The 27033-nt window shown below is 34.8% G+C and overlaps 4 protein-coding genes across 5 annotated transcripts; 2 read left to right on the forward strand and 2 right to left on the reverse strand.

The window, feature by feature from the left end:
* Nucleotides 1-160: 160 nt before the first annotated feature.
* Nucleotides 161-2471, forward strand: LOC117785620 (ADP-ribosylation factor 6). 2 transcript variants are annotated; one of them, XM_034623722.1, is made up of 5 exons: nt 161-375; nt 1179-1292; nt 1364-1519; nt 1975-2121; nt 2186-2471. In XM_034623722.1, the coding sequence occupies exons 2-5, from the start codon at nt 1211-1213 to the stop codon at nt 2326-2328; spliced, it is 528 nt and encodes a 175-aa protein (XP_034479613.1). In that variant the 5' UTR covers nt 161-375; nt 1179-1210; the 3' UTR covers nt 2329-2471. The 2 variants fall into 2 exon arrangements, with proteins under 2 accessions (XP_034479613.1, XP_034479614.1); XM_034623723.1 differs by having other exon boundaries at nt 161-371.
* A 5416-nt stretch (nt 2472-7887) lies between these two features.
* On the forward strand, nt 7888-23166 carry LOC117785786 (photoreceptor-specific nuclear receptor). Its single transcript, XM_034624017.1, has 9 exons — nt 7888-7933; nt 9684-10125; nt 15711-15814; nt 17577-17691; nt 18299-18354; nt 18428-18757; nt 22253-22620; nt 22683-22847; nt 22912-23166. The coding sequence occupies exons 1-9, from the start codon at nt 7888-7890 to the stop codon at nt 23092-23094; spliced, it is 1809 nt and encodes a 602-aa protein (XP_034479908.1). The 3' UTR covers nt 23095-23166.
* Nucleotides 11946-13776, reverse strand: LOC117783568 (odorant receptor 42a-like). Its single transcript, XM_034621017.1, has 3 exons — nt 13001-13776; nt 12090-12447; nt 11946-12020 (listed from the first exon to the last, which is right to left on the reverse strand). Exons 1-3 carry the CDS (start codon nt 13774-13776, stop codon nt 11946-11948), a joined length of 1209 nt encoding a protein of 402 aa, XP_034476908.1.
* Nucleotides 23167-23385: 219 nt separating the features above from the next.
* On the reverse strand, nt 23386-25759 carry LOC117783569 (cuticle protein CP14.6). The gene is made up of 4 exons (XM_034621018.1): nt 25678-25759; nt 24643-24833; nt 24034-24109; nt 23386-23916 (listed from the first exon to the last, which is right to left on the reverse strand). Exons 2-4 carry the CDS (start codon nt 24828-24830, stop codon nt 23761-23763), a joined length of 420 nt encoding a protein of 139 aa, XP_034476909.1. The 5' UTR covers nt 24831-24833; nt 25678-25759; the 3' UTR covers nt 23386-23760.
* Nucleotides 25760-27033: the final 1274 nt, after the last annotated feature.

Genomic DNA, 27033 nt, shown 5'->3' on the forward strand with positions numbered 1-27033 from the left:
GCAAAAACAATCTGAAAATGGGCACAAAAATTAAGAACACCAATTTTCGCAAAAGTATTTATTTTTTTAAGTACAAAAAATCGAGCCAGATCCCGAAAATTTTGCAGGGTGGCACCACTATTTTATTATATTATGAGAAGAAGAAAAACATCAGCGCATACAAAAATATGAGAAGAACATTAGTGCAAAATTTGTTGTTGTTATAGTTTATTTTGTTTAATAGTTTTTATAGTTTTGCAAATGCACAAATCAAATCAAAGGCAACGTGTTATCGCTTAATGAATGCTAAACGGTAAACTTGGCAGTGCGTCAAACGAAGCAGAAGCAGAAGCAGCGTAATCTCATCATCATCATTGTCGTCTAGAATTTGGGTGTGTATGTATGTGTGACTCGGGCGTGTATGTGACGTGTTCGGCGAGCAAACACACACACAAACACACGCACACAAATGCTCATTATAGCATTTACTTAAAGGCTAAGAATGGTTCAAGGATCTTCAGGATTTGGGCGCCAGTTTGGCCAATTTGCTAAATTTACATTATATTAAATTGACGCTCGTTGAGATAACTTTTGTTTAATTTATGATCAGTCGCTTATGTGCTGTTAAAATAATTATTATGTGCTATATGCGTCCCAATTGTACTTGAGTTTATGCGCCCAGCGTGTGTGTGTATGTGTATACAGTTGGTCAAGAAAGAATTTTGACAGCATCTAAAAATTACAAAATTGCTGTTTTATATTAAGTATTTTTTATTTATATATGCTTTTTATTATTTTTGTCCTTTTAAAAATAAAAAAAACAAATATATATATTTTTGTATATCTGTCAAGACTCTTGCTTGACTAACTGTATGTAGTTGAAGCGATAAATTCAGAGAGAACTGAACGTTGTTGTAGTCAATGTAAGTTGAATTATTATGCAAAATAATGCTCTTAACTTCCGTTGACGCATTATGTTTATGTGCCAGTGTGGATACATACTGTATGTATATGTGTTTTTCGTATCTGTGTGAATGCGCGCTTATATCACAAAATTGATACGATAACTCCCAGCAACAACAATTTTATTACAACGGCATTATCACAGAGAGAGAGAGAGAGAGAGAGAGGAGACAAGAGAGCGAGAGAGAGAGAAGAGAGCAGATCTGATTTATGCGATTTATTTATTTAATTTACAGTTTGGCCAGCGTTTAATGGATGACACATCATCATGGGAAAACTATTATCAAAAATTTTCGGCAACAAAGAAATGCGAATTTTAATGCTTGGCTTGGACGCTGCTGGCAAAACAAGTTTGTATTCGAATTATATCTAAAAATTCCAATCCAAATTTACTTATCTCTATTTTTTTTGATTTTTACAGCGATCCTTTATAAACTGAAATTGGGGCAGTCAGTAACAACGATACCCACGGTGGGATTCAATGTGGAAACTGTCACCTACAAGAATGTCAAGTTCAATGTTTGGGATGTTGGCGGACAGGATAAAATACGACCGCTTTGGCGGCACTACTACACAGGTCAGTTAACTCCCCTACTGATCCCTACTGACCCTACCTGTTCCCACCTGATCCCTACAGAGATCACAATTCCTCCAATACACTATAGTGAATAACAACAGGACTTACTTTTATTTTAAATCTTTTATTTTACAATCTGTACTCGACGACTAAGTCAGCCAGTCATGAGAAAGAGTTTTATATAGATATAAGTTAAATCAAAAATATATACATAAGAAAATATTATCTGAATTAATGGAAAATTCTTAAATACACAAATTTGGATGGGGTATCCTGACAGCAGAATGAAGTTTTACTTCCATTTGTATTATAAAAATTATTTTCCCATATTATATTTCCATTTAATAATAAAAAAATAAATACAAAGTTTTTAAGTTTTTTTAAATAAAATATATATAAATTTATATTTTAAAATTTGGTAATATTTATTAAACTCTATAATCTTTTTTTTTTAGGTACACAGGGTCTTATATTCGTTGTGGATTGTGCGGATCGAGATAGAATAGATGAAGCTCGCACCGAACTGCATAGGATAATTAATGATAGAGAGATGCGGGACGCCATTATACTGATATTTGCTAATAAACAGGATCTAGCTGATGGTAATTATTACTATTATTTTTATTATTTGAAGATTGCATTAATTAATTGATTGTATATTTGCAGCAATGAAACCCCATGAAATCCAGGAGAAACTAGGTTTAACTAGAATAAGAGATCGCAATTGGTATGTGCAACCATCATGTGCCACAAGCGGAGATGGCCTATACGAGGGTCTAACGTGGTTAACATCCAACCATAAATTATGAGAATCATAATTGCAAACAAACGTACATATTTCTATGGCATGTATTGTATTATTCGAAGCGAAGCAAAATTATTATATTTTTTATTTATACAAAACTGCAAGAAAACCGAACAGAAATTAACAGAGTTGAAAACAAAAATAAAATATATATACATATATATATATATAGAAGCCAATATATATATTATACTGATAAAATATATATATCTATATATATATATATACAGATATATGTATATCATATGTATACATAATTAATCAATCTATATTCTCAATAGTAAAAATACACATAAAAACGATGCAAACTCATTAAATAAAAATAACGAAAAACAACAACTTAAAGCACAGTCAGAAAAAAAAAATAAATAAATAATTAAATAAAAAAGAAATCAGTATAACAACCGCAAAATTAGTATTAAGTAATATTTCTTGTAAATTATAATGATGTGAGCAATTAAGTTGAATGCTTGTTTATTGCAACTGTTATTTGACTGGAAATGAGAAAGTCGTAAATAAAATAAATCAATTGTAAATAAATATTCCAATTAAAGTGCATATACCACAACAACAATAACAACAACAACAGCAAACAAAATACTCCGATAAACAAAAAAAACCTATTGATTGCTATAGATTAAAAAATAGTCTTCAAATATAACGATTAGTAACTGTGCCTTCCTCAATTTTACATCAAGTCCAAGACTTCTTCATTTGGTTGTGGGCTTCTTTGGATGAACTATATATGTTTATTCGGATCATCATCAGTAACTGGAAAATTATGTGGTGTAGTCTGGTTCCTGTAGTTCTCTCCTCAAGATGGCGTTATTTACCAAGGACTGTATTTTTATTAAATAATGAAATTATTTTTATATAACTCTTATTAAAAATAAAAACTAATAATTTTAATAAGAGCTCTATGATGATTTTTAAATATTAAAGAAGAGAGCTAAAATCAATTTTAATAGTAAAAGGAATTATTATTTGCGATCCCTAAATTTTACTATCAACCACAGGTTTTCTTTAATATTGCAATTTCATCCCCTCAGTTGTCTGTCGGTCTGTCGTTCTGTCTGTCTGTCAATCAGCCATTGTCGATGGCAACAGACTGACTTCAGTTGCAGAACGTGTCCTTTTTTCGTATTGTTTATGAAAGTTGAAAAGTAAATATGCCAAACTCATGACCATAAATTATAGGAATAAATGATGAGTGAGTGAACTAAACAATATTAATTGCTAAACGAGGCGTTTAAATGTGTTCTTTGTATTGTTTTGTAAACTGGTTTTGTGTATTTCTCAGTTATTTACCTGAAAACGACACGTGTCATTGACTTTGATTTGTATATGTAGTTGTGTTTTGGGCAGAATAATTCAAGCGAGCTGAATTTTTGTTTATTTACATCGTCAGCAGATACTTGATGCCAACAAAATTTTCGTTTATTTATCCCAATCCAAATTAAATTTATAGTGGTGAGAAATACTTTGAGTCACTGTCAAGAAAGATATAATAAATAATTTTTTTTTTTGCACGAAATACCGTTATATGAAAGGAAATATATTTTTTGGTTAAGAGGTGCTGATTAAAGCATTTAATCAGCATTCGCAGCTCTCCTTTTTTGGAGTCTCTTCCATATGAAACCTATAACATGCAATTCGAATTAAAAGTTTTACAATATTATTATTTCTTAACTGCTGAATAATTTAAAAAACGAATAGTTTTGATCATTTTTGAATGAGAAAATTCAAAATATTATACAGGGATGCCATAGAATGCAAAACCAATCGTAAATCTCCCAAATCTCTATATATTTTTGGAAGATTTTCGGTTTGTTTCGATTTCAGCGGCACCCCGGATAAAATGGGATATTACATTTTATACTGTGGAATAGAGTATTACAATTTTCACTAAAAACGTATAGAGACTTAAAGGAGGCTTTGCAGACCCTTGTAAAGTATAGTATAATATATATGTTTTTTTTTAAATATTCGAATACACCTATATTAATCTCATATTCTCTCTTAATTAAAGAACTGTTCTTTTTGTACTAATATTACTAAAAGTATTTTATTCTCCAAATAATTCGTATGTATAAAATTGTGTTTAAGTGTTGAAATTAACGTTGAAAAAACAGACTCAACTTGCGAATTTTGATTGATTAAATAAAGTGAACTGCACTTGATAATACCACCAAAAAGGAAAGAAAGAGAAAAAAACACCCGAATGCAACGTTTATTCACACTTATACAACGCCAAGCTATCTGTGTGCGTGTCCGGTGGGTGTGTGTGCGTGGGTGTGTGTGTGTGTGTGTATGGTGTGTGTGTGTGTGTATCCTGGGCAGAGAAAGGAGCAGAGATGTCGCCCGTTCAAATGTCAAGAACCAACCCTCTGCACTATATTTGTCCCGCTCGCACACGCTCGCTTTGCGCATGATGTTGAACAGTGACAGAATTTGTTGTTGTTGTTGTTGGTGGCGGGCATTTTTGATGCACGGATATTACAGGATAACGCTCTCGCTCGCTCCTCCTACTGCTGTCGATGTGGGCGTGGCCAGCGCTCAGCAAAGCGCTTTGACTTTTGCATTTGTTTCACTTTTATCCCGGGCATAAACTTTTGCCAGAGCAAAGCAAGAAGAGAGAGGGAGCGAGAGAGCTGCTGACGAGAGTGTGGGCAGAAAGAGAGTGGGGAGTGGGGGGTAGGGAGAGTGGGGAGTGGGCAGAGAGAGGAGCTGGTAGGTGATTGTTGTATTCCGACATCTCATTTGTTACAAAGTTAATGGTAGCGTATTAAGCGAAAGCAGCAAAAGCAAAAGCCTCAACAACAACAAAAGCGCCACAGCACAAAAGAGGAAGAGGAAGAAATGTGTGGCTGGATGAGCTTTTATCGATTGTTCGATTTGATTCAGTTCGAGTAGAAACCTTTTCGAGCTATTCCTAAATATTGCATATATTTTGTATGCCTTTAATCAATTTAAAATATATAAAAAGATTTTTCCTTTATTTTTCAAACCGAATCGAATATCGGTTTAAGTTCGCGTTTCGAATATGCTTGATACTCAAAATCTTTGCAACACTCTTTATAAACGGTTTTTTACTTGTTAGTTTTTAAGGGACTTTTATGTTTTATTTTCCGTTGTTACAAAAATATTTGGAATAAATTATGTTCTATATAGTATCTCAAAATTAACTGAGATATAGTTAAACTGATATCTCAAAATATTCACTGGATTTTGTCAAAATTGTAAATATGTGGTACTTTAAACAACAAAAACATTCCATTCCTATAGAATACCAATACCCCCACCCCCACACGATTAACGTTCATCTTCAATTACAGTTAACTGGTAGCATCGGCTTCGAGGAACCACAGTTCAAAGCGAGGAGAGAGTAGAGACAGAGAGGAGAGAGACTGCGGATGACGACGCCTTTGCAAAGCATACTAAACATGAAGAACATGAAGAGAAGGAGCAAATTCAAAAGCACTAACATCACAAAGGTATTACAAAACAAAAACAAAATGTCAAAACCCAAGACGATTATGTGAGCGAGCTCTCTCTTCCCCCCACACACCAGCCCGCGCAACAGCACCTGCGTCACAGTCAGGCTCAGAGAGAGTGGCGGAGAGAGTGGTGGGGAAGTTGTTGCTGCTTCTTCATCTTTTTTAGTCATGATGGCGGCCAACGCAATCGTTGTTGTTGTTGTCGTTGTCGTTGTGGCTGTGTGCGTGTATGCATGCATGTGTGTCAGAGCAAGAGCAAAAGCAAAAGCGCAGCTGAGAGAGAGCAACAGCCTCTCTGGTGTTTATTGGAGATTGAGATTGCGGCTTGGCTTACCTACACTCAAACAGCAGCGTCTACGCTGGCTGCGACGTTGACGTTGACGTCGGCGTTTGCCACAGCATCAAGAAGGAACGAATCAAAGCAAGCCAACAAGCAAATGCGCCACCAGAGTTGCCACTAAAAGTCTTGGGCGTAATATTGCCACCCACCCACACAGTGGGCAGAGGGCAGAACTCTTCGTGTGTGTGTTTGTGCATACTGCGGGTGCGGTTATCCTTGTTGTTGTTACGCTCTCTGCTCTTATTGCTCTCATTGCTGACTGGCAATGGTGTGGTGAAGTGGGATGAGGTATGGTGTGGTGCGGTGCGGTGGGGTGGGGTTTTTTGTGCTGTTGTGTTGTCCTTGCTGGTGGTGTGCTTTTTGTTCTGCCACACACACTCACACACATACATGGCCGACTTCTGCCCACTCACCGAGCGCGGATTATATCAACAGAATTCTTTATGTTTTTTTTTTCTTTTTCGGGGTTGGCTCGTTGGCTGGTTGGCTGCCTTTGTTGTTGGCGGCCCTGGTCTGAACGGGCTGCCCTGGTCTGGTCTGGTTTGGAGTGGACACATGACTGTTTAGCTTCTGTCACGGTTTTATGATAAATCTGAAATCGTACATCGAGATGTTAACATCATCATCGCCGTTGCCGTCGACGTCGCTGTCGCTGTCGCCGTCGCCATCGCGCTTTCTATAGTCAAGTCCTGCTTAGTCCGTTCAACATCCTGATTCGCCGTGCGCGTATCCGTCGCTTTGCGGATAAACATTTAATTATCTACAGTGCTTTAAAATCAAAGTGCTTAATTCATACTCTAAATAAAATCAAAAATCAATATTAACAAAAGTATAAATACGTGTATTTGTGTTTTTTATCAATTACAAACAATTATAATTTACAAAGTGCTTACTTTATATGGTGTCAAAATTCCATCCTTCTTGGTCTTACCGTTCGGACAGCACAAATATCAGTGACTCAGTTAGGACAAACAGTTTTGTAGTCTAAATAATTTATCAGTTACTAACAACGTCAGTGGTTCAAAGTCAAAGTGATCTATTTATATATGATACTTTAAATACAATTAAAAATCAAAATAAAAAATTAATGCGAGTATTTGAGTAAAATCAAAAATCAATAAAAATAAAATATTATTATTCATCATTTACTAACACTAACAGTGCATTAAAATCATAGACCTCTATAAATTGGTGTACTCCCAAGAAAACAAAAATCAATTCAATAACACTAACAGTGCTTTAAAATCATAGAGCTCTATAAATTGGTATACTCCCAAGAAAAACAAAAATCAATTCAAATAAATTTCAAAAGTTCGAGTAAATGACATATTAAATATTTGTTTTATTTATCAATTACTAAGAAATATAATAAACAAAGCACAAAATTTCTTTAGTGCTACATAATTAAAGTGGACAATTTTAATACTCTGAATTCAAAAATCAATTAAATAAACTATCTGCCAACATTTGATTACAAAACTGAATAAAGTAACAATATAGAGTACGAAAATTCGAGAAATTTGTATTATCAATTACCAAAAATTGCAATGAACAAGAAGAAATTCTCTACAAAAATTCGAAAATCAAAGTCCTTAATATAAATACTCTAAATAAAATCAATAAAAAATATAAATAGCTGTATCTTATAATAAAACGGATTAACGTAACAATATAGAGTGTAAATAATCGAGATATTCCAATTATTTATCAATTGCCAAAAATTACAATGAACAAAGAGGAAAGTCTCTCGGACACGCGTCCAGGATCTCAAGGTAAACGACTAAGAAAAAAGAAAAAAAGTAAAAAAAAGTATAATATAATATTTATTATACCTTTTCATAAAGTCCAGTTTGGTCGACCAAATTTTAGTAAAAAAGAGTATATGACTGTTAAACACATTAAAATTCAGAAACGCACTTCAGTCAATTGTTTGTAAAAATACGCACAATTATCCTTGTATTTTTTATTTGGTTAAAAGAGATGAGCAAATTAATTAGTTCCTTTTATTAAATGCAACCCTTATTTAATACAATTACTGTTGCGCTTACCATAAACGTAAATCCTCAAAAAAATGAATGTGCTCAAGTCTTATTTATATTTGCTGAAATTTGTATAAATAAAGGAATTTATTGAAGATATTACTTGAAAAAAATCCAAAATCAGCAAGTTCAAAGAGATTTAATATTCAAATCAAATGGAACGCACGAAGGAGCCAACAAATTCAATTTACGATAATCACAAAATTGAATTATACTCGAGTCAGGCTGCCAAAGTTTCCAAATTCATAACACAAACCGGGGGCGGACCTTGGACCTTAACACTTTCTGGAAAGGATACGCTAAAGTGAATTTCAACGAGCTCATAAAATTAACAAAGACCAATTCCGAGTGCCGGAAAATGCAAGCATATGACGCTAATCCGTTGGCATTAGACCACAGTTGGTGTACGAATTCGAATACGAGTACGAGTACCAGCCGCTTAGACGATACACTGAAAGAAAAGACCAAATTCTAAAATCAAGTACACTAAACTTACATATTTTGGTTTTAAATTAAGGAAATTTTAAGACCAAATTACTAATGTTAGGAATATTTATGTAAAAAAATCGCAGTTCTAAGAATTAAAATCTAAAAATGTAGGGAAATAATGAATATGTTAAATTTTCACCCGGATGAATAGTTTGCTCAGTGGCGCTCTGGTCAAAGTCGTCGTTTTAGTTAGTTAGTTAAAGGAATATTTATTAAAATACCAAGCTAGACAATAATGTATATTTATTTAAATAAAACAACAAAAAATATATTTTAAATTCATTTATATATTTTTATATTTATTGTCTTGAGTATTTAAGAACAATTACTTTTAATCTTACTGAAAAAAATTTGATCTTTATTGAAATATTCTTAGAAAAAATATGTGTTTTCTTACTTTTAAAATTTTATGTACTTGTCGCACTATTTTTAGATCAAAATTCGTAGTTCTCAGCGCAAAATCTTGTTTTTAGAGCCTTTTTTTTTATCAGTGTACAAATACGATGGATTGTAGATAACTAAAGTCAGAGTTGGGAACAGACTGTATGAATGCCAGGTTATAACAAAAAAAAAAAAGGAGGAACGCTCCAGCGAACTGCCAAGTGGCGAGTGTAACAAATGTGGCTGTCGTGACGGTCGAGACGGTCGGGATTGAGGGTTAAGTGCATCAAGGAATCACTACCGAAACTACAATCAAATTAGGGTGTGATGGCAAAACAATTGTCCCCCGAGGCAAATTTGCCGGGACAGAGAACGAGGATGAGGACGAGGACGAGTACGAGCAGAAGGCAAGTCCTTTTGGCTTAATGGCACCCTAATTGAATGTGTAAATATATTTGCGGATTACAGGGCGTCAATGTCGGCACGCAGGGATTAGATCAGCAGGTTCTTCAACCCCACAAAAAAATAAAGAGGGAGAATCCTTCTGACAAATTGCAATTTAATTTAAATGAACTACATAAGTGATTTTTTATTACATATCCTTTCATTGCAGAGTTGCACAGTCCTGCACGTCATTGCTACACACCGCCACACGGACAACCGACGCGTCCGCCGGTTCCGGTTCCGGGTCCGGCTCTGACTCCGGTCTCAGCTGCTCCGTCCCTGACCACGCCCAGCCGCCTGTTGGCTTGGAATCACAGTGCAGCCGCCGCAGCCGCAGCAGCAGCAGCAGCCGCGTCAATCGCCTCCAATCATCAGACAGCCATCAGTCAGTCAGTCAATCAGTCGTCCGGATTGGGTTCGGGTTCGGGATCGGGTTCGGGTTCGGATCGTTTGTCGGATCAATCGTCGTTGCCACGGCTTAAGGGTCAGAATCTCGGACTCATCTGCGTCGTTTGTGGCGATACCAGTTCCGGCAAACATTACGGCATACTTGCCTGCAACGGTTGCTCCGGATTCTTCAAGCGCAGTGTGCGACGCAAGCTCATTTATCGGTAGGTACAAACGCACGTTGTACTATAGAAAAAATTCATTTTTCTTCATCAAAAATCTAGAAAACTAAAAAAATCAAAATTCCAAGATTCAGTCCCTAGCATTTGCATAAGCTCGGAAATTTTAAATTTTGTTATTGCGAGTACGAATTACTCAGTTTTAGAACGGGTTTTCATTTCGATTTCAGCAAATATTTTGACTATTGGAATTCTATAAGAATTTTTTTTTTACTTAAATTAAATTAAATAAATATTTTAGGTAATTTTTTAGTATATCGTTGCCATGACATTTTATGCTCTTTTTTTCTAGTTTAAAAATAATATTATCATCATACATATATTTACTTGAAGTATACATGCCAAAGTTCAGAATTTTTAACATGAACTCTAAAATAACTAAAAAAATGTGAAAAATTAATTTCTATCATAAAAATTTTAAGTTTTTCTATAGTGGCCTGAACCGAGCTGATCCGATCTGAGCCGTCCATGACCATAAAATATCGCTTACCATTTAGCAACATTTAGCAAGTGTTTGGTGCAGAAGAGGAGGGGTGGTGGGTGAAGGGTGCTGAGGGTGGGGTGGGTTATGTGCTTCGTCCGCTGTCTGGCGGATTACCAAATGTTTCCAAATTTATTACAATTATTCAAATCTTTGGGATTTGAGCGTCAACTTTTGAATGCGCACATTTGCCATCGTTGACTTCATTTCCGCCTCCTCTCCTTTCTCCTTTCTTCTCTCCCCCACTGTCCTCTGCCCTCGGCCCGAACTCAAAGTAAATCCCGAAGAGCATCATGTGCAGCTTCGAATCCATTTGCCGCCTTTTGTGTTTTAAAATCCAGAACCAGCGGCACAAAATGTAATTGAATTTAAAGTGCGGATTTCATTTTATGTTTGTTTTTTACTTTTTTCAGTTTTTCCGAGTTCCTTTTTGGGGGCGTTGACGCCATTTTGTTGACTTTCTCTGAGGTTTTGGCCTTTTTGCTGGATAAAAGTAGTTAAATATTTAGGCAGACACATTCTGTCTAATAATCGTTTAGTATTTTATGGCACTTCTAGTTTCATTTTCAATTATCATTAAATCGTCGCATACTTTCATTTCCCCTGCTTATCAAATTCAGCAACAGACAAATAACTTTGGCGACAAAATCTTTGCAGTCAACATAAAGTTATGATTCTGTAATGTATATTCAGCTTTGTGGGCACGGTAAATCAGAAACGTCGAAATCTCTATATCCTTGTGCGTCCCCAGAGATTGATATGGAGGGCTTAAGCGCAAAACACTTGGCCAAATGTGACCGCATCCCCCTCCTTTTTCCGAGCACCCCTCAACCACCCAATCCACCCATAGACAGCAGGCTAAGCCGAACCGCAACAAAGTTAGAAAAAAAAGGGGCGGCTCAATTTGCCCTTCAACGAAATGGAGCACAGTTAGAGCCCGAATCCTGCGAGTCCTCTACGACAAGGGTATGACACAAAGAAGGATACACACACATACACACACACACACACACACACAGACACACACACACACAGACAAATAGCTTAGGGACTAGGACCACAACTAGAAAACGAGTATATTTTTTGATACGTGACGTGTTTCTCGATAGTCAGCAAAGTCAATGTGGCCTCAGAAGGATCTACTATTTATTATTATATTGTACAAGATTGTATCTCCCTGGTGGTCGAATAAAGGCCTTTCCAATTATTATCAATTGCCCACAATCTGAGTTCATGAGCTTAGAAATCTAATTCTAATTATTTTAAGCGAATTTAAATAAATTAGTTCTTGATTCTATTAATACAAATTTAAATAATAGTTTTCTTAATTTTTGGATAATTTTTCGGCTATGTTCATTTGTTTTACCAGTGTAAACACAGAAAATGAAAATTTGGTGGCCTGCAATATTTTGTTTATTATTAATATAATATTAATTAATAAATGCATTAGGAATATATTAATACTCACATTGATGTTGGTGGCTACGGAAATGGTGAATACATTTCCTGCCATAAAAACAATTGGCTTCTGCAGATTCTGTAGAAACTGAAGAACGGTTTTCTTGTAACGTTGCTCTTTGTTGATCCAGTTGGACTCGAAAAGGGCATCCGCCAGATCGAAACAGTCATCCGTCAGATAGTTACAGAGTATACAAAAGGGCGTTGTCTCCAGTAGAACAGCTACCATAAATGTGAAGGTCGCAATGCGAGAGGCAAAGTTGGCAAACAGCACAATGTTGATGATGGTAAATCCTAGAACCAGACCAACTACCAATAACTGCACAAAGATAGTGCCCGAGATAACGGGGCGCAAATAATCACAGTAACTGAAATTAAATCAGGAAAACAACAAGAGAACTTAGGAAACTATCAAATTTTAATAGCAATATTTTTGAATGCTGATAAATTTTAACTTCAGTAGCAATAATATTTTTAATGCTAGTAAAATGATCATTAAAAACACTATTTTAAATGGTGGTTCAAATTCAAATTTTCAAAACGTGATTTCATTAGCAGTATATTTTTTTAAAGCTATTAAAATGCCATTTTATAAGCAGTACTTTTTTCACCTCTAGTGAGATGTGATTTCATTGTCATCTATTGCGACATTAATAATGAAAAATTAATGATAATGGTTATCGGCATTAATTATTTTATGATAATGAAAAAATGCTAATGACTTTGTGATTAAGTTTGTTAATGATAATAATTTATAGATAGACTCAACTAAATTTTATATAATAAATCAACTAATTATTAAATTAGAAAACAATGAAAACAAATAGATAAAAATAAAAATAATTATTTTAAAGAGAATAACATCATTAATTGTTGTAATGATAATGAAAGAGTGCCAATGAACAATAAAGGAATGCTCACCGTAGTATGACTTTGTGATCCTGTATGCACTCAATGAGCTTGTTGTAACTCTGCTCTGGAGTCTCGTCGGGATCGCTGCCCAGCTGACGCAGACGATCCGCAAAGTTGGAGAGATGAGCACGCAATGGCAGCACAAAGTTAATGGGATAGCAGTCAACACAGACATCCTGATAGCAAGCGCCCAACATGGCGAAATATTCCAGGCCAGCCTGTAGCCAAAAATGCCATTTACTGGCTCGCCAATCCAACAGCGGATAATAATTCTGGTACGGCGGTCTGCCGGATGAAACGGCGCCCAGGAAAGTGCTCGTTGCATACACCATGTAGATGGTCATGTAGGTGAAGAAGATGCGATTGCTCAGGTAGACAGCACGATGCGACCTGCGAATTTCGTTGGGTTTTAAGAGCCGCTTGTCCATCTCATCCAGTGTCAGGTTGGCCTTATCCAAGCGCTTGACCAGCAACCACACAATTATGACTTTGATGGAACAGGACCAGGCATTGAGCGACACCTGCAACGACGTGAGAAAGTCACCCGGTGAATACTCGGACAGGTGACTGATGTAGCCCGTCATAAAGCCAATGGGCTGATAGAAAGTTGAGCTTAGATTGAGAGCAAACGACCACAAACAGTAGAGCAGGAAAAAGTTCTTGGGTGGCCATCGTATGCCCATAAAGAAGACGCAGCGCAGCAGGTAAAGAGTTGCATTCCGAGACTTGGCCGGAGCACTATCCGGCTCCATATACATGCTCGGAAAGAGTTTACGTAGCACCATTTTCAAAAGCTGTTATTTTGTATTTGATTAAGGGTGTGCTAAGGTCCCTTTTTATAGGCCGGAGAAAATTACAAAAATGTCGTGTTTATAAACTTATCATAAAACATTTATTAATGTAAGCTGAAATCAAGTTAAAGTTAACATTTCAATTTACTGATGACCAGACAAGGCGAATAAGTGAGCATTGTGATGTACTCTACAATAAACAAGACTTTCCTTTGATTTTCTCTGAAAAATTTGAGAAACCAATCATAGCTATATTGTGTCAAAATTTCAACCTTCTTGGTCTTACCGTTTCCTTCCAATGCCCTTTACAAACTCCGACAAATAATTCTACAAATACCAAAATTTAGAAAACTAAACTTGTAAGCCTGTAGATTAGATATAAAAATTTGGAATATTGCTAAAAGGAAATTAGGAAAATTGGAAAAATTATTTGGAAAATGCAAAAATTATTATTAATGAATTTTTTTTCAAGAATATTTCAATTTTAAAATATATTTTTGTAATTCGTATGGAGAATCCTGAATGCATAGGGCATTAACTGAAATTGAAATGCCAATACTCAAATCAATTTCGTTGTTTTGCTGTTTGTCACGTAACGCTTTGAGAAGTGTAAAAGTTTACACTTTTACATTAATAATTGATGAGTCCTCAAGGCTGCTAGACTGACTCCACAAGCTGTAGTAGTTCTCAGAGTCCTTTGGAGTCCTTTTAAACTATGGTTTCATAAGCTTATAAGTTTGATAGTTTATTATCAGCTTAAAGCAACAACAAACGATATTTATTTGCCCTTAATATCAAGTAAATAGTATTACAAAACAACGCATTTACATACATTATGTTATAATGATTATTTTTAAATAAAAATTTCATTCAACCTCAATAACAATTACTGTTGAATGAAGTGTAAATAAAATTCGTTTAATGCAATAAATAATTATTTAATTTTAACAATTTTTTATATGTAAAAAGCGTTACAAATTAAAATTCTTTAATCTCATTTTTTTACGATGTCCTCCTATTGTATTTTTATAATGTACATATCTTTGTTTTGTTATGCGGTTAAAAACCACATTTAAACTGATAATCAAGTCTAGATAAAAATATATATATTTATATCTGAAAGGACGTAAGCGGAACGCGAAGTAAAATTATTGACTGTTTGCAGAATACGTGATTTGTTTTCGAAATCGAAGAATTTGCATATTTTATAGAGAGAGTTAGTGTGTGGCATCCACATGCATGAAATTTACCCGAAAGATACATTTGGCTAAGTGCTTTGTTAGTTAGTCAAACTTTAGCAGCGGCGCCACAAAACACATAAAATGCGATAGATAGAAATACTATATTCATAGATACTTGGAGAAGGAAGAAGAACCTTTGCCATTTTGTGTTTTGAATTTTGGCGCAGTCTTTGAGTGTGAAAGGGATGCAGGATAAGGGCGTTGATGATGTCGACAGTCGGTCGGACGGTCGGACGGTCGGTTGGTCGGGTACTAAGTTTAAGTGACAAAGTGCTGCAGGGGGTGGTAATGATTTCATGCACGACACTCAGTCTGAATCGTGATTTGATTAAAATGCCACAAGTGCACACAGACCAGAACAAAGACCGACAGATACATAGATACTTAGATACATAGATCGACAGGCAGCTCAGATACTTTTTGCTGCTGCTGCAGAGTCTCTGAAGTGCCTTTGTCCTTTGTCCTTGACTGTGATTTTGGCTTACAGTCTGTCGGTCTGTCGGTCTGTCGGTCTTACGGTTCGTTGGCGCTTTGTCCTCTGCATTGGATTTGACAAATGTTGCAATTTTTGACACGACAAATCTTGTTATCAACAACGGGTCGCATAACTTAATTATGCCCGACTTGAATTAATCGAAATACCATTTTTTCTATCTTCTCTTCTTTTATTCGGATTCGCATTCGCAGCTGTCAGGCGGGAACTGGACGCTGTATTGTGGACAAGGCTCATCGGAATCAATGCCAGGCTTGCAGGCTCAAGAAGTGCCTTCAAATGGGAATGAACAAGGATGGTAAGTGTACACCCAGAGAAATAAAATGCATAGTATTAATATTTACTGTTATACTTTATTTTACCATTATACACAAATTTAAAAAGAAGGCGTATTTCAATAAAATTCACCAAATACAAATCAGAGCAACCCATAGAATATATATAAAAGTACTTTATAGAAAGTACTATCTTATAAAAACTTCTGCATACTTTTGGGTGCTTGTATTGTCTTAATTTTTAATGACTTTGGTTAGCTATTACTGTGGTTCTACTCGTTCGATCTTGCTGCGATAAAGTGGGATGATAGATAACATTAATGTATGACGTAAATTGTCATAAAAACCGAATTATCTTGTGACTTATTATTTAAGTAACGGGTGTAAACATAGTTTTGACATTTAACTATGTTTATACCCGTTACTTACTTGGTTTTGAGAAAAAAAGTAGATTTAGATTTGAAAATTCCATATTTGACGGTACATAAACATAGTGCAAATATAGCTGAATCAAAGTGTTTTTATCAAGAAAATCCTAAACCTATTTTTCTGGGTGTATTAACAATAGGAACAGAGAACTACTTATTGACCTCTTCATCATATTCATAATCCTGCTATCGCTCTAATGAACTGAAGCACGTTTAATTGGTCTTTACCATTAACTCAAAAAGATGGAGACACGTGCACGAGTCTAATGTAAATATGTATCTATCTATGGTTGCTCTCCCTCTTAACCCCTCTCCGCCAAAAGGGTTAACCCTTTCCCACGCGATGACAAAAACGAATGAACAGCAACAAAATATTTTGAAAGATAGATTTTTCTGGGGGTGGTTCAACTCAAAGTGGTGCTCTTTATTTACATATTGTTCACTCAATTGATTTGTTACCTGCTGTTGGTTGTCTTTGACAGATTTGTAAGCAGCTTCGCAGCACTTGAATGAGCACATAATTTGTCAATATACTGTGTAAACTTCTGTATACTAGAACAAGTATTGATCAGAATCTCTTTTTTTGGAGCTATTAAGTGGCTATAATTTCTTAAACTCATTGCTTGGTTTCCGTGACTTTATCGTTTTATAAGCCTTAAATGGAATCAGAATTAAATATTAGGGAATGTGAAATTTTCAATTAAAAACTAAGTAGACATAATAGTCCCTACTAAAAATATGATCGTAGTGAAAATTCCAATTAAATTTTAAGGATAGCTAAAATTCTAAAAATTACATTATTTTAAACACTTTGTTCTCTATTTATTTAAGAGCAGTTTACTCATAACTCTAAGAGACTCTCGATTTAAATAAGTGTGTACTCTTTAGATATCCCTTTGTTGTTAACAACCTTTCTGTCAATAACCGCACTCAATTGCGGATATTCAGCCTCTAATTATTTAACCATAATTTATGCTAGGCATATGCAAAATGTTGTGGCAACAGGGGGGTTAAAGCCGGCTCACGTTGCCATTCAGACCATTCATTGAGTGCGGTAAAATTGCATAAACAAATGGGAAAACAATTTGTAGGCGTGAACGGCACGTGACCACAAAACCAATTTACCATGATGGTTGGGGCAATGATTGAGAATCGCTGAGAATTGCAGAGAATCGCTGAGAAGGCACGCTTCTCGCTACCTGCGGAAATTTAGTGAGGCGTCAAGCAATTTTGTCACTGTGACATTTCCTCATTATGCAGACGAACGGACGGACAGACATTAGAATATGGTTGCTTTGTGCTGTGGTTGACTGCGATTTACTTACGTATGTTAGTTGCATTTGTTTTCCAATTACAGCGGTGCAAAATGAGCGACAACCACGCAACACGGCCACTATACGGCCGGAGACACTGCGGGAGATGGAACACGGACGGGCGTTGCGCGAAGCTGCCGTCGCCGTTGGCGTTTTTGGGTAAGTACGCACACACAGTGATTTCACAGATACTATGGAAATATTTCCCACTTTTTTTCTAATAAATTTAACATTTACAAGCTCAACTTATAGAATTTAAAATGCAAATGTTCTTAAAAAATCGAAAACTATAATGTTCAAACCAGAAATGTATGATCTTGATCATTTTTAGACAATATGTTAAAAGCTTAATATTACTCATATCTGGTGAAATGTGTGAAAATATCTTGTATATCAAAAAATTATTATAGTAGAAATTGTATTTAATAAACTTTCTTTAAAAACTTTATGATAATGTAATCCGACGTTGATCATGTTTTGTCGAAGAGTAAGATATGTATAGAAGCACTAGTCTAGAAAGTTTAGTTAGGATATCTTAAAAAAAAACAAAAAACTTCTATTGATAAAAAAAAAACATTTTTTAGCTCAATATTCTAACGATACTTTGGAACCAAAAATCTAATTTTATTCCTAAGTTATTAAATAATTCTAATAAAAATAGGAAAAATTTCCATAGTACTTGTACTCGTGCTTGCTGTCATTTGCATAACTCTCTCACAATCATGTACCGCCCAAAAAAACCTGTGGGCAACTCTCCAATTTGCAGACCTCCTGTGCTACTCTCACCGCCCTGTTATGGCTCGAGTCTGTTGCCACCACCCTGTGAGTAGAGTCCTCGTTTTTAGTTATGTGTGAATGTAAAACTTATGCTATTTTTGTTTCTATTTTCAAGCAGCATTGGGCAGCTTGCCAACGGGACGTCTGTTGCACCACAACCACCTCAGTTCATCCATGCAGTTGGCCACGAATCACATGAACCATGCCAGCGGCTTTCCCATATTCAACAGCGCCGGACTACATAATTCGCCAAAGGATAAGACGGCATATGGAGTCGCCATGGAGTTGTCCAGCAGCGGCAATGTATCCCATTCCACCAACTCGAGCAGCAATCATTCAATCGATCCCAGTTCACCGGCGCCGGATGCCACAAATGACAACAACAACGCCGGTGGCAGCGTCTCTTCCGTCAGTTCTTCCAGTCCCATGCCAGAGAATGATAACGATGGTGGGTATGCATTTAAGCTACTTTAACTCGATTATTCTTTTGAAGATCGATTGAGTTAACTAAAATGATTCAACCCAATTTGATTTAGCATCGACATGCATAAATTTCCATTACTGTCCATTTTCTCCACACTCTTCCCTTGACACTTTTTCCCAGATTTCAAATTTTCATAACTTTGTCAACTATTGACCGACTTCCATGAGGAATATAAATTTTATAATTATTTGACCCCTATTTTCATTCTGCATCAAAATTGGAAAATTCAATTTTTCATCCTTCACTGTCAATTTTTTCCATATTTTCGATCACTGTCCATTCTCTCCATACTTCCTTCTTGACACTTTTTCCCAAATTTCAAATTTTCATAACTTTGTCAAATCTTAACCGATTTCCTTGGGGAATATCAATTTTATCAATATTTGACCCCTATTTTCATTCTGCATCAAAATTGGAAAATTCAATTTTTCATCCTTCACTGTCAATTTTTCCATATTTTCGATCACTGTCCATTTTCTCCATACTTCCTCCTTGACTCTTTTTACAAATTTCAAATTTTCATAACTTTGTCAAATATTGACTGATTTCCTTGCGGAATATCAATTTTATCATTATTTGACCCTATTTTCATTCTGCATCAAAATTGGAAAATTCAATATTTCATCCTTCACTGTCAATTTTTCCATATTTTCGATCACTGTCCATTCTCTCCATACTTCCTTCTTGACACTTTTTTCCTAAATTTCAAATTTTCATAACTTTGTCAAATCTTAACTGATTTCCTTGCGGAATATCAATTTTATCAATATTTCACCCCTATTTTTATTCTGCATCAAAATTGGAAAATTCAATTTTTCATCCTTCACTGTCAATTTTTTCCATATTTTCGATCACTGTCCATTCTCTCCATACTTCCTTCTTGACACTTTTTCCCAAATTTCAAATTTTCATAACTTTGTCAAATCTTAACCGATTTCCTTGGGGAATATCAATTTTATCATTATTTGACCCCTATTTTCATTCTGCATCAAAATTGGAAAATTAAATTTTTCATCCTTCACTGTAAATTTTTTCCATATTTTCGATCACTGTCCATTCTCTCCATACTTCCTTCTTGACACTTTTTCCCAAATTTCAAATTTTAATAACTTTGTCAAATCTTAACCGATTTCCTTGCGGAATATTAATTTTATCATTATTTGACCCCTATTTTCATTCTGCATCAAAATTGAAAGTTCAATTTTTCATCCTTCATTGTCAATTTTTCCATATTTTCGATCACTGTCCATTTTCTCCATACTTCCTCCTTGACTTTTTACAAATTTCAAATTTTCATAACTTTGTCAAATATTGACCGATTTCCTTGCGGAATATCAATTTTATCATTATTTGACCCCTATTTTCATTCTGCATCAAAATTGAAAATTCAATTTTCATCCTTCACTGTCAATTTTTCCATATTTTCGATCACTGTCCATTCTCTCCATACTTCCTTCTTGACACTTTTTCCCAAATTTCAAATTTTCATAACTTTGTCAAATCTTAACCGATTTCCTTGCGGAATATCAATTTTATCATTATTTGACCCTATTTTCATTCTGCATCAAAATTGAAAATTCAATTTTTCATCCTTCACTGTCAATTTTTCCATATTTTCGATCACTGTCCATTCTTCCATACTTCCTTCTTGACACTTTTTCCCAAATTTCAAATTTTCATAACTTTGTCAAATCTTAACTGATTTCCTTGGGAATATCAATTTTATCATTATTTGACCCTATTTTCATTCTGCATCAAAATTGAAAATTAAATTTTCATCCTTCACTGTAAATTTTTCCATATTTTCGATCACTGTCCATTCTTCCATACTTCCTTCTTGACACTTTTTCCCAAATTTCAAATTTTAATAACTTTGTCAAATCTTAACCGATTTCCTTGCGGAATATTAATTTTATCATTATTTGACCCCTATTTTCATTCTGCATCAAAATTGGAAAATTCAATTTTTCATCCTTCATTGTCAATTTTTTCCATATTTTCGATCACTGTCCATTTTCTCCATACTTCCTCCTTGACTCTTTTTTACAAATTTCAAATTTTCATAACTTTGTCAAATATTGACCGATTTCCTTGCGGAATATCAATTTTATCATTATTTGACCCCTATTTTCATTCTGCATCAAAATTGGAAAATTCAATTTTTCATCCTTCACTGTCAATTTTTTCCATATTTTCGATCACTGTCCATTCTCTCCATACTTCCTTCTTGACACTTTTTCCCAAATTTCAAATTTTCATAACTTTGTCAAATCTTAACCGATTTCCTTGCGGAATATCAATTTTATCATTATTTGACCCCTATTTTCATTCTGCATCAAAATTGGAAAATTCAATTTTTCATCCTTCACTGTCAATTTTTTCCATATTTTCGATCACTGTCCATTCTCTCCATACTTCCTTCTTGACACTTTTTCCCAAATTTCAAATTTTCATAACTTTGTCAAATCTTAACCGATTTCCTTGGGAATATCAATTTTATCATTATTTGACCCTATTTTCATTCTGCATCAAAATTGAAAATTCAATTTTTCATCCTTCACTGTCAATTTTTCCATATTTTCGATCACTGTCCATTCTTCCATACTTCCTTTTTGACACTTTTTCCCAAATTTCAAATTTTCATAACTTTGTCAAATCTTAACTGATTTTTGGGAATATCAATTTTATCATTATTTGACCCTATTTTCATTCTGCATCAAAATTGGAAAATTCAATTTTTCATCCTTCACTGTCAATTTTTCCATATTTTCAATCACTGTCCATTTTCTCCATACTTCCTCCTTTTTTTTTACAAATTTCAAATTTTCATAACTTTGTCAAATATTGACTGATTTCTTGGGAATATCAATTTTATCATTATTTGACCCCTATTTTCATTCTGCATCAAAATTGGAAAATTCAATTTTTCATCCTTCACTGTCAATTTTTTCCATATTTTCGATCACTGTCCATTTTCTCCATACTTCCTCCTTGACTCTTTTTTACAAATTTCAAATTTTCATAACTTTGTCAAATATTGACCGATTTCCTTGCGGAATATCAATTTTATCATTATTTGACCCCTTTTTTCATTCTGCATCAAAATTTGAAAATCCAATTTTTCATCCTTCACTGTCAATTTTTTCCATATTTTCGATCACTGTCCATTTTCTCCATACTTCCTCCTTGACTCTTTATTACAAATTTCAAATTTTCATAACTTTGTCAAATATTGACCGATTTCCTTGCGGAATATCAATTTTATCATTATTTGACCCCTATTTTCATTCAGCATCAAAATTGGAAAATTCAATTTTTCATCCTTCACTGTCCATTTTTTCCATATTATCAATCCTAACTGATTTCCTTGTGAAATATCAATTTTATCATTACTTGACCACTATTTTAATTCTGCATCAACATTGGAAATTCAGTTTTTCTCTTTTTACCAACTTGCAGATGACTCCATTGATGTGACCAATGATGAAGAGCCGAACACGGGCAGCAGATCCGATTCCAGTTTCATAATGCCGCAGTTTATGTCGCCCAATCTGTATGCCCATCAGCATGAGACGGTTTATGAGACAAGTGCCAGGTTACTCTTTATGGCCGTCAAATGGGCCAAGAATCTACCGAGCTTTGCCAGGCTATCATTTAGGGATCAGGTCATTCTTCTGGAAGAGTCCTGGTCAGAGTTGTTCCTGCTGAATGCCATACAATGGTGCATTCCCTTGGATCCTACGGGTTGTGCTCTCTTCTCCGTGGCAGAGCATTGTAACAACTTGGAAAATAATGCCAATGCTGACAACTGTGTCACCAAAGAAGAGGTAAGACACACTCAAAGCTATAAAAGCCATATAAAAATATATTTTAACTAATATTATTATAGTTGGCTGCCGATGTGCGTACACTGCACGAAATCTTTTGCAAGTACAAGGCGGTACTCGTGGATCCGGCTGAGTTCGCTTGTCTCAAAGCAATTGTGCTCTTCCGACCCGAAACCCGTGGCCTTAAGGATCCGGCACAAATCGAGAACCTTCAGGATCAGGCACATGTTAGTCCCCTGATCAAAAGTTGTTGTGAGTCCTTTTAATGCTTCCTTTTCTCCTATTTCTCAGGTTATGCTGTCACAGCACACAAAGACACAGTTCACGGCTCAAATCGCCAGATTTGGAAGATTGCTGCTCATGTTGCCGCTGCTGCGCATGATCAACTCCCACAAAATTGAGTCGATCTTCTTTCAGCGCACCATTGGGAATACTCCGATGGAGAAGGTGCTCTGCGACATGTATAAGAACTAGAGAATTTATCGCTTAAGTTTTTATGTAATTTAAATGAATATATAAAAACGTTTTTATGTCTTGAATGTTAAACTTATTTTGTGCTTCTCCTTTGCTTAATTTCTTTTACCATTGGGGAATTTGGACAGTGGGTAAAAATTATTTTTAATAAAATGTTCTAATTCAAATGCAGAATGAATTAAGATATGATAAAGATATGACAGTTTAAAGTTTGTTAGACTTTTGATCTAGTCAGTTAACAAGGATATCCAGCCGTATACCAAGTATTCCAGAAATAATCAAATTAAAAAATTTCGAGCAATATTTGTTTATTGCGTAGCTTGCGTTATCGTTATCGTTATCGACATTTAACAATCAAATCTTACATTATGTACAGAACATATTTTACACAATTCGTTATGGTCTAGGTAGATGTAAGGATTGGAAACTTGATAAAAGGGAAAATGCATAATTACACACAACAAATGCTTGTGATGGTGGAAACGTGAAGGTGTGTATGTGTGTGTTTTTGAGTAAATTATAGTACAGTGAAGAAGCGATAAGAGGTCTGTGAATTTGTCTGCTTATGACCAACTGAGCCTGTTGCCCTGAAACTCCATCGACAATGCTATCATACAAGTAAATCGAATTACAAGTTAATCGAATTAATTTCCACGGTCACAATAATTATTTGAAGAATCTGCCGGGGCCGCCAACAGGACGAACAGGAGGTGGGGTTGGAATATGAGCACCTTCGGCGCGGAATCCATTCTCGTCGGCAATGTAGGTAATGGTGTATACAATGCCATCGGGTCCAGTGTACGAATACGAGCCTTGCATCACCTGAAATACAGCAGTTTTCAAGCTTTAATAAGAAGTGCCTAAGAGTATGCAACATGAAATGTCTACGCTTTCATTGTGACTCTTAAAACGCGGCAATTGAATCGAATTGAAACCCACCTGAGCTTCAATCTGCGAGCCGGGATTCTTCAGGTAACCCGCCTCATCGGCGCGAATGCCATTGCTCGTCTCGTAGCTGTCGAAAATATTAGAATAAAAATTATGTAGTAATGTATATATAAAGATTAATATTCATTAAACCAAAGTTACATTAATAATATTAAATATTTTTCGTCTGCTTTACTAAATTATTTGATCTACAGAGTAGAAAGTAATTTAATAGAATATCTATAATTTAAAAAAATCTAATAATCCATAATATTATTAATCAATATATATATAAAATTTGTTGCCCTGACTAAATGACTTACTAATGTTTGTCCAGCCCAAACAGTAAAAATAACAGAATAGAATATAATAGAAATGATACAAATATAGTTACTAAAAATACAAATATTACTTAAAAGTTATTTACATTTTTGTATTTTACAACATTTTTGAATCATAAATATAAATAATGAACATAATAAAATCACATACTTTTCTTTTGCCTTACTAAAATATTATAGTCTACACTTGTTTTTACCAAAAACTGTATACTAATATTTTATTTGGTGACATTTTTAAATATAATACCCAATTCATAACTAGTTCATTATATCAACTCACTTGTACTGATAGGAGCCATCCGGATTCAGATCAAAGTTCTGCTTCAATATCGCGGCATTCGCATCAAACGAGTTGGAACGCGGTTGGGGCAGACCGCGCTGCGGCTGCGCTGCAACTGCGCTGAGGCAGCAGATCGCAAGGGCGGCGACGGCGTAGGAGGAGGAAAAGGAGGAGCTGAGCATCTGCATGACCTTTTTGTTGGTATGGTTTGGTGGATTGGGCGCCGGCGCCAACATCAACGAGGTGGCGGGTGAGAGGGAGGTAAAGAGAAGCGAATAAGATGATTGGTAAATTGAGACATAACATTGATTTTCGCTGCGTCAATTTTTTGACCTTTATGAAACCGAACTATGATTGTCGTAATTATTACATGATCGTTATTATAATTGACTTTATTCTTCGCAGTTTTTCGAAAGTAAATGGCAATCAGATGCTCTTAGCTTGGGTAAATATGCAATATGTTATTTTATGCAGAGAAGCCAATCACTTGAAAAGCTTCGGAATTGAAAATTAATTAAAAATATCTCTTTTTTAATTACTTTATATGCAAATCAAATTTTCGGATCTATTCTATTCGAATTTGTGTGTCGGTTAAAAAGGATGCCTTAAACCGTTTTGAAAGTATTATTTAATATTATTCATAAGGATATGTTTAAGAATAAAAGTCATTAGGAATTGAAAATAAATCCTTTTAAATAAAGAATTTATTTTTCGTGTCCATCAGATTATTAGTAATAAAAGTTGAAGATTCAAATATTTGTTATAATTTTTATATCCTAATTTGAAAGCGCATAATAAAAAAGTTTCGGAATTTTTTTTAAAACTGAGTACTGATACTTCTTCCTTTAGTAGGGAAATTGATTAATATTTTTCTTTTAATTTTTATTTTATTAAAGAATTCGAAATTTTGTAATGTCCATTTATGAAGAATACTAATATTTTTTTTATGTTTAATTTGATTTGTTTTTCTTGTTATTAATCCTTTCTTGTGTCCTTTCGATAGTAATCGTTTAGCACAGCACAATTAGAACTCACTTTGAATTTCGCGACTTTATTCGTGTTGGGAATTTTTTTTGTTGATAGAGCTTAGGTCTGCGCTTGGATGGCTCGTCAAAACTGTTTTGACTTGTATGCAGTTGGCTCAAACGTTTTTATACCAAAAATACATTCACTGCAGCAACAATTGCAGCAGCAGCAGCGGCAGCAGCAAAAGCAGCGACAGCATCCGTAACGAGAGCAGCGAAGCAACAGAGGAAGAAGAAGAAGCAGCAGATGAGGAGGAGGGCAAAGAATGAGATAAGAAATAAGAGGAAGAGATGCCAACATGCATATTTGACAGCAGTGGCAGCAACAGAATCGCCGAATCGGAAGAAGTTGCCGCTGTGCCATGCGGCGTATGCGCAACGAGTTTCAAATGCAAATGGGCGTTGCGCATACGCCGTGTAAAACACGAATGAGTACGACTGTGAGTGTGTGTGTGAGTGTATTATCAGCTACTCAGTTTGTGGGTGAGTCAATGTGTGTGTGAATGGCACGCCAAGTTGTCTGGGTATTAATTTATGTGAATTAGCAATACGAAGTTCATTTGATTAGCCCACGTTGTGTATATATGTATATTAATATATTTATGTGAGTATTGGTGCATTGAAAAAAAGATTTAATTCTAAAATCAAAAACATTCTTCTTAAATATTTTGTTCTCAAAATAAGACAATTTTAAGACCAATTTATCTACATATATAAAGCTCTTTGTCCTGACTCAGTGACTGATTTATTGAAAATTGCACAGCCCAAACCATAAAACATAGGAAGCTGAATTTTCGCAAAACATAGTTACTTATATTAACAATATTTATCTAAAAAATTGCAGTTTTTATTATAATAAAAGTCTAACATTGTTTGGAAAATCTAAATATGTTATATTAAAATAAAACTAGAATATAAATATAATAAGTTTAAAACCTGTCTCTTTTTTTGCATTTGTTTTCTTTACTATATAGGAATATTTATTCCTAAACTTATATTTCTTGTCTTGAAATAGAAGAAGTTTTGATCTTTCAAACCTTATTTTTTTGTCAGTGCATGAGTATAAGTATTAAGTGTGCGATTCAATTTGCGATGCGCCGCAATATGCAATAATTTGTTAATTCAAATATTAATTAAAAGATTAATACGAGAACTCGACAGTTGAATAGATGTTGCAATTGCCTTGCTTGATGAATCGAACATTTGCTTACAACGAATACCATGTGTACCAGTTCCAACTGGCTTCTAAGCATATTTGTTGTTTCTTTTATTGGTTTTCTGTTTTGTATTTTATTTTATTGACATTTGCAATGCGAAGCTGCAGGGCGGGGATTGCCACAATGTTTGAGTGTTTGAATGTTTGCCC

This window comes from Drosophila innubila, assembly GCF_004354385.1.
Source record: "Drosophila innubila isolate TH190305 chromosome 2R unlocalized genomic scaffold, UK_Dinn_1.0 1_C_2R, whole genome shotgun sequence".
Taxonomy (NCBI): domain Eukaryota; kingdom Metazoa; phylum Arthropoda; class Insecta; order Diptera; family Drosophilidae; genus Drosophila; species Drosophila innubila.

What these genes read in the sequence shown, in the direction of transcription:
- LOC117785620 (XM_034623722.1), top strand. Translation starts at nt 1,211, where the DNA reads ATGGGAAAACTATTATCAAAAATTTTCGGCAACAAAGAAATGCGAATT. An exon ending in GGACGCTGCTGGCAAAACAA is followed by an intron (nt 1,293 to 1,363) that starts GTTTGTATTCGA and finishes TGATTTTTACAG; the next exon opens with CGATCCTTTATAAACTGAAA. An exon ending in TAAACAGGATCTAGCTGATG is followed by an intron (nt 2,122 to 2,185) that starts GTAATTATTACT and finishes GTATATTTGCAG; the next exon opens with CAATGAAACCCCATGAAATC.
- LOC117785786 (XM_034624017.1), top strand. Translation starts at nt 7,888, where the DNA reads ATGAACAAAGAGGAAAGTCTCTCGGACACGCGTCCAGGATCTCAAG. An exon ending in GTCGCCGTTGGCGTTTTTGG is followed by an intron (nt 17,692 to 18,298) that starts GTAAGTACGCAC and finishes TCCAATTTGCAG; the next exon opens with ACCTCCTGTGCTACTCTCAC. An exon ending in ACCTTCAGGATCAGGCACAT is followed by an intron (nt 22,848 to 22,911) that starts GTTAGTCCCCTG and finishes CCTATTTCTCAG; the next exon opens with GTTATGCTGTCACAGCACAC.
- LOC117783568 (XM_034621017.1), bottom strand. Translation starts at nt 13,776, where the DNA reads ATGGTGCTACGTAAACTCTTTCCGAGCATGTATATGGAGCCGGATAGT. An exon ending in GATCACAAAGTCATACTACG is followed by an intron (nt 12,448 to 13,000) that starts GTGAGCATTCCT and finishes ATTTAATTTCAG; the next exon opens with TTACTGTGATTATTTGCGCC. An exon ending in CCGTAGCCACCAACATCAAT is followed by an intron (nt 12,021 to 12,089) that starts GTGAGTATTAAT and finishes AAAATATTGCAG; the next exon opens with GCCACCAAATTTTCATTTTC.
- LOC117783569 (XM_034621018.1), bottom strand. Translation starts at nt 24,830, where the DNA reads ATGCAGATGCTCAGCTCCTCCTTTTCCTCCTCCTACGCCGTCGCCGCC. An exon ending in GATGGCTCCTATCAGTACAA is followed by an intron (nt 24,110 to 24,642) that starts GTGAGTTGATAT and finishes TATTTTCGACAG; the next exon opens with CTACGAGACGAGCAATGGCA. An exon ending in GCTCGCAGATTGAAGCTCAG is followed by an intron (nt 23,917 to 24,033) that starts GTGGGTTTCAAT and finishes GCTGTATTTCAG; the next exon opens with GTGATGCAAGGCTCGTATTC.